This window comes from Oryzias latipes, chromosome 16 (assembly GCF_002234675.1).
Source record: "Oryzias latipes chromosome 16, ASM223467v1".
In the NCBI taxonomy this organism is placed as follows: Eukaryota; Metazoa; Chordata; class Actinopteri; order Beloniformes; family Adrianichthyidae; genus Oryzias; species Oryzias latipes.
In genome coordinates this window covers 32668625-32675880 of record NC_019874.2, presented here as the reverse complement: position 1 = coordinate 32675880, position 7256 = coordinate 32668625, and the positions used below count along the sequence as shown (strand labels likewise).

General features: G+C 48.5%; 1 protein-coding gene across 4 annotated transcripts in view; it reads right to left on the bottom strand.

Moving 5' to 3' along the window:
* Nucleotides 1-162: 162 nt before the first annotated feature.
* Nucleotides 163-7256, bottom strand: part of LOC101164373 (ras GTPase-activating-like protein IQGAP3) — a 53759-nt gene continuing 46665 nt past the window's right edge. For all 4 annotated transcript variants that reach the window (XM_023964056.1, XM_023964059.1, XM_023964058.1 and 1 more), the window contains 3 exons: nt 1349-1468; nt 740-848; nt 163-639 (listed from right to left, as the gene is read on the bottom strand). In XM_023964056.1, coding sequence (XP_023819824.1) covers nt 526-639; nt 740-848; nt 1349-1468 — 343 coding nt within the window. In that variant the 3' untranslated portion in view covers nt 163-525. The remainder of the gene's footprint in view (nt 640-739; nt 849-1348; nt 1469-7256) is intronic.

Genomic DNA, 7256 nt, shown 5'->3' with positions numbered 1-7256 from the left:
TCATCAGAGATGCAGTTGCGGGCGGGACTGTTGGCGTGGAGCAACCCCACCTGGAATCTGAGGCCTCTGTTCTAGATCTTTAGAACTGCTTCTGAAACAAAAACGGAGTTGGTGGATTTCTGCTAGTGGATGGCGTTTGGTCAACAACCGTCAGAACATTCCACTTCACCAGAAAAGTTGTTTATTTGAAAAATTCAAACATAGAAATAAAAACAGACAAATACAGACCTCGTTCAGAAAAAGCGTCAAAGAAAAGCTTGAAAACAACAGATACTGCAGTAACCAATCACATCTGACAGGAAAGCCCCGCCCACAGAAGGGAGACTGTTGCAGACAGACATGATGCTGTGGTCCAGAAGACTCGCCGTCTAAAGTGTGAGCCTTGTGTTAGAGTGCAGAGAAAACACACAAACATAGGAGTGACGCGCCACTCTGGGGTGGGGTTAGTCCACAGATATGTCTCAGAAAGACATCCCACTCTGTCCACAGGAACGGAGAGGAGGACACAGACGGAGAACCCGGCCTTTAGTTCTTGAAGAACTTCTTGTTGAGAAGAAAGATGAGCAGGTTGACGTTGACCTTGGCTTTGTCAAACATCTTCATTACTGCCACGCCCTCATACTGCAGCTGCAGCAGGTCCTGTCAAGTGTGCACGCAGGCACGTGCACGCACACACAGACATGCATTAATCAGTCCATGTTCATCAGCACACGTGGCCGGGTTCCTATGAGGGCAGTACCTGGTACTTAAGGAGGAACTCCTCCATCTCCACTCCGAGGAACCGTGCTTTGACGCGGAAGCTTCCCTTCTCAGGTCCAGGGACGATGTCGAACACGACGTTCTTGAATCTGTAACAAAGGAGCCGCGTTCCTGCGTGTCAACTCCGTTCTGATTCTTAGAGCAGTGTTTTTCAACCTTTTTTGAGCCACGGCACACTTTAACCTTTAATCCCGCGGATTATAACAGTTAAAGGGACGAAACTTTTCCAAAAACAGCTTTAGTTGCAGCTAAATGACGGTGCAGTCATTCTTTTCAAAATGTCTTTAATAGAATCAAATAAACACAAAGAAAAAAGTATTTTATGATCTTTCTTATTCCTAATTTCTCAGTGTTTTATCAGGGCCTGATTGGATGAACACAGAGCTGAAATCCTGGAGATGGAAAATGTTTTTACATCAGTGAATGAGGGTAACTTCCCACGGCACACTGGTTGAAAAACACTGCCTTAGAAAACGTAGGTCCAAATGTTACTTCAAAGACACAAACTCCAGTTACAGCCTCGGACGAGGAACCCTCACCTCTGTGTGTGCTAATGTGTGTGTATTAATGCGTGTTTGTGTGTCCTCACTGCGTTGTAGGCAGGTCCTGGATTTCCAGCAGCACTCCCTTCTCCTGCAGCCGGGTGGCGCTGTAGCTCAGAGCAGAAAGCTTCTTTTTGCCATCTGCTGTCTTTTTATTGGTTGATTTACTGTTGGAAAAGGGGCGGAGTCAGAATAGTTTTTTTTGTTTTGTTTTGTTCAACAGAACCACAGTTTTATTTCTCCAGAAAACATGTTTAAACTCCCCTGACTTTAAGCCTGAACTCTGGCTGAAATCCGCCTGAACTTGCTTACTCTGGGTATGTCGGTTCCAAAAGACCGGATGTGAGTTAGCGTAATTATGCTCCACTTGGTAACCCTGGGTTAATACACGTGCACAGCAGGTACATAAAGACATTCTCAATGGATCACAGATTTAAGGAGTCACCATGGAAACGAAAGAGAGTGTTATACTTCAGTGAGACGGATACTGAGGTTTTAATGACGGCGTATGAAGATTATACAACCATCAAAAAAGTGATACGGTTGGAAAAGAACGGACAACAAAGTAAACATAAGTTTCTGATCTATTTCCAATTACACAGAGAGAGAGAGAGAGAGAGAGAGAGAGAGAGAGAGAGAGAGAGAGAGAGAGGGAGAGAGGGAGAGAGGGAGAGAGAGAGATTTTTACAAAAACTTTAATAATCACATTAAATTAAAGACACACTGTACATTAAAAGAAAGATAATAATACCTAAAAAGTTACCCCATTTCGGAGCATCAACAACAAAATCAGTGTAAGCCTGTAATCCCTTAGCATTTGAACACTATGTTATTATCCTCCCCGCGAGAGAGAGAGAGAGAGTGTGAGTGAGTGAGTGAGTGGGTCCCGCGCCTAAGGCGTCGGGGTTCCAGCGGTGGCGCAGATGTCTTCTGTTCAGATGCTGAATGGAAGATGTGCTGTTGTGGTCCGTGTGAATAAACGGTCCGTGCGGTCCGTGTGACACAATCAAATCCCTGCGCCGCGCGTATAGTGTGCGTCATAGGGATTTAACGAGGCTTCGAGGCAGAGTTTTTGCCTCGAGGAATTTTTGTAATGGAGTAACTGGAGGAATTGTTTCAGCCCTAATTACCATAACAGTTGCGAGCAACCAACATCACCCAGTGAGGGTTCTTGGGCAGAACCCTTAACGTTACTGCCTACCTCACAACATGACAGTCAATGAACCGCATGTCATGCCGGCTCAGACGTCGCCCGGCCAAACAAGGTCTGCGTTAGGTGCTGGGGGACCAGAGCACCCTGATGGAAAGTGGGCTACTGGAACAAGACGGAAATGGACTAAAATGGACTAAATGCGAAAGTTCTGTTAGAATGCTACTACTCAAGTAATCCCACCCAGAGGGGTTACATGCAGAGAATGCGGAATCAATGGATGCTTCGAAACCCACAATCAAGGTTAACTGCCAAACATCTGGTAACCCAGTGGTCTAACATCCTAGATAGAGATAGAGATAGAGATAGAGATAGAGATAGAGATAGATAGATAACTTTATTTATCCATTTGGGAGGTTCCCGCATGGAAATTGACATCTCCATCGCATACAGCACTATTAGACATAATCAGAAAAGTAAAAACATTAAAGACATTTTACATTTCTGCAAAACAGCATTTAAGAAAGTCAATCAATCAAGGCCCTTTCCTTTCTGTCCCACTCCTCCCTCCTAAGTGGTGGTTGAAGAGTTTGATGGCCCGGGGGACAAAGGAGTTCCTCAGTCTATTAGTCCTGCACCTTGGGAGGAGCAGCCTCTTGCTGAAGGTGCTTCTCTGGCTACTGATGGTCGTGTGCAGAGGGTGGATGGTATTGTCCAGGATACCCGTTAGGTTTATGAGTGTCCTTCTCTCTGCCACAGTAGCCAGAGGGTCCAGCCTTGTGCCAACCACAAATCAACAAGAAATCCAAGCAACCAGGCACGGGTCCACTCGCATACTGGAGAGTTTTTCCTGGAGTACAAGGGGCTGGATGGTGCTGAAGGCACTAGAAAAATCCAGGAAAGTAATCCTTACAGTGCCTTTTCCCTTGTCCAGATGCGAGTGTGCTCTGTGTAGGAGGAAGAGGATGGCATCCTCTACTCCAACCTCTGCCCGGTAGGCGAACTGTAGGGGGTCCTCAGCGTGCAGCACCTGGGGTCTGAGGAGCTTGAGGAAGAGCCGCTCCAACGTCTTCATCAGATGTGATGTGAGTGCCACCGGTCGGAAGTCATTCAGCTCGCTGGGCCGATTCTTCTTGGGGACCGGAACGATGCATGAAGTCTTCCATAGGGTGGGCACTCTCCCAAGTTGGAGGCTCAGGTTGAAGATGCGTTGTAGCGGCTCCCCAAGTTCAGCAGCGCAGGTCTTCAGAAGCCGTGGACACACCATATCAGGACCTGCTGCCTTCCTGGGCCGGAGCTTCCTCAGCTCCCCCCTCACTTGGTCAGCCGTGAAACAGGGGAAGGGCTGTGAGGAGGGTTGGTGGGTTGGAGGGCTGTTCAGCTCCCGTGGAGGAGAAGGTGAAGGTTGGGGGGTGTAGTGCAGGAGAGGTGAGAGTGGGAGGGTGCGGAGAAGTGGTTGCTGCGGCAGCTGGTGGGGAGGAGGGGAGGGCGGGCTGCTGGTGACTGTGGGTGAAGATACGTCGGGGGGAGGGCAGGCTTCAGTTACGGTGGGGAGTGGAGTGTTCTCACTGAACCTATTGAAAAACATGTTCAGGTCGTTGGCTCGCTCTACACTCCCCCCCTCTGTGCTGGTCCTTGCTTTGTGTCCAGTGATGGTTCTGACACCTTCCCAGACGTCCCTCATGTTGTTCTCCCTCAGCTTCTGCTCCACTTTCTTCCTGTAGCAGTCCTTTGCTTCCCTCAGGCAGCGTTTCACCTCCCTCTGTGCTGCTTTCATCTCCTCCTTGTCCTTAGTCCTGAAGGCCTTCTTCTTCCAGTTGAGGACAGCCTTGACTTCCTGTGTTACTCATGGTTTGTTATTTGGGTAACACCGAACAGTCTTGGTGGGGGCGACCACATCTGCACAGAAGTTGAGATAGTCTGTGATGCAGTGCGTCATCCCCTCGATGTCCTCGTCATGTTCACCCAGCAGCACATCCCAGTCCGTGGTGTTGTAGCAGTCTCTCAGTGCCTCCTCTGCTTCAGGAGTCCACCTCCTGATGGAACGAGTGGAGACAGCCTGCCTTTGGACCAGGGGTGTGTATTGGGGCTGTATGTACACCAGGTTGTGGTCTGACTTTCCCAGTGGGGGCAGGGCGGTGACTCTGTATGCCTCCTTCACGTTGGTATACAGTAGATCTATTGTCCTGTTCTTCTTGGTGGGGCAGTTTACGACCTGGTGGAAGGTAGCCAGAATGGAGTCCAGGGTGACATGATTAAAGTCTCCCGAAATTATTATGAAAGCCTCAGAATGTTGTGCCTGCAGCCGTGCTGTGTATTTTCTCACAGGCAGCGGCTGCGTCCGCCCTCGGAGGGATGTAAACACAGATGGAGATCACGTGACTGAACTCCCTCGGCAGATAATATGGCCGCAGACTAACGGGTAGCAGTTCCAGATTAGGGCAAAAACACACTGCCTTGACTGTGACATGGCCAGGGTTGCACCAACGGCTGTTGATGTAGATGATGAGTCCCCCACCTTTGCTTTTCCCACACGCCTTCGTGTCTCTGTCGGCTCTTACAGCTGTAAATCCCCGCAGGTCCACGTTAGCGTCCGGTACGCTATCGGTTAGCCATGTCTCCGTCAGAATGAGCAAGCTGCACTCTCGGTAAATCCTCTGGTTCTCTAGAGCGGACAGCTCGTCCATCTTATTCGGCAGTGAGTTGACGTTCTCCATAATCACGGAGAGAAGCGATGGTTTATAACGCCTCCGATTGTCCGCTAGCCTAGCCTTTAGCTTAGCCCCGGCTTTGCAGCCCCGGTATCTCCTCCGCAATTCCACTGGGATGTCGTGCCTCTCTCCGTGCGTACTCTTCCTGAGAGCCAGCAAAACCTCTCTAGAATAAACGAGAGAGCTTGCTCTAATGCGAAAAACTTCCGTATCCATAGGATACCTATCAGTATATCGTAGGATAAGAAAAGGAAAGAAAAACAAAACAAACAAACAAAAAAGAACAGGATTGAAAAAAAACGATTAACAGTGCTGTGGAGCGGCTGGAGTTGCTGCCGTCTCTTACAGCGCCTAGAGCCAAAGAGATAAGTAAGAGATAAGTAAGAGTAAGAGATAAATAAGCATGTTTGAGATCACCCAGGTGGACGCAACGCTGTTCAGATCACCTGGTGTGTGACACATATTTTTGTTTTTGCTCCAACATCACCTGTCAATCATCACAAAAATATCAGGAGAAAGGGGAGCAGCAAGGCCCCAACCTACCGAACGCAGCTGGAAATTTAGTACTGAACTGACTGAAAGCTGCCCTATGACTACAAAACAATGCATTATGGGACATGTGTCCTGATGGGTTTTTGTAGTTAAGTGAGAAATTGAAATAATTTAAAATACCAATTGATTAAAAATAGGCTACATCCATTACAAAACATTCAAATAAATATAAAATATATAATAACACAGATCATACTGAGGGAGAGAGGAATATTAAAACTAAATTGAACTGAATTGAACTTCAACTTCCTGTTCTCCTTCAGTCTCGCTGCAGATTCGCCATCACCCCCCCCCGGCCTGGTCTCCCCAATGATCCAGGCGAGCCGCTGGTTCATCTCAAACACTTCTATCCTTGCATTTTCACCACGTGTTTTAAGTGCGTCTCGGACCAAACCGTATTGTTGCTCGCACTTGTTCAAGCCCCGTTAGCTGTCACGCATGTAGGTGTGGGACATTTATTCTCCTCAGCTGACCCGACTCCCGCGGGGGCGGTGTGCTGCTGTAACAGCCGTGCATAAACCGTTTGGTTGGGGGGATGCGACGCCGCGCGCTTAACCGTAACCCCCGTAACCTCCGGGTCTGTGCGGCCCAGAGAAAAGTTCAGCACGGACTGCATGCATTTAGAAAATTACGAGCAAATAGATACGTTCTAGAAAGGAAAGTAAGGAACTCCTTCATGTGGTCTGGGGAGGGGGCTGTCAGGTTTCCTGCTTTCAAGCCCGGTCATTTTCACGCCCCCAATAGTCATTTACTCCACTGTGATTGGTTGGTTTGTCAGCTCCACACACGACAATGAAAAGGTGTCATTCATACAAACTGGCAGGACGCATTAAAATTAAACTTTCATTTCAAGGTGGGGGCCGCAAATAGCCCGCGGGCCGCGAGTTTGAGCCCCCCGCTGTAGACACTGGCACTGGTACACCAGCTGCAGGTCGGAAGAATGAATCAATGGTTCGCTTGCTCATAGCTCAGATGCACATATCAGGTTGTGATGATATTTGTCTCCGTTTCCTTCCCACAGATGTTTACGCGCGCTCGGTTATCTCTAGGCCCCTCCCCCTCCACGCATTTTAGCCACTTACGCAAGTGTGTGCTCTTGTCTCATGAGTATGTGTGCGAATTTGTGTGTGTGTGCGCTCACGTCTCATTAATTATTTCATTGATCATTGACGTGCCCCTTCCACGTTTAATGTATAAAAAATACGGAGGGTGGGGGAGGCAAATTTACTGGTCGCACATGTGCGACTGGATGTAAAATTCAGTCGCACACTCTCAAATTTTGGTCGCAAAATGCGACCAAATGGTCGCAGTCTGGAGCCCTGCAAAGAGGTACAATGAGAAAGCAAGGACCTAAGAGATACAGCCAGATGTCCATACCTGAAGCACTGGAAACTGCCAAACAAAGGCTCCTAGCCTTGAGCAGCCGCCTAAAGAGGTACACAAGAGACAATGAAGCCAGACGAATAAACAGGCTGTTCACAACTCAGCCTGCAAAAGTGTACGCTCAGTGGCAGGGTCAAAACAGCCGAGCAGACCCACCAA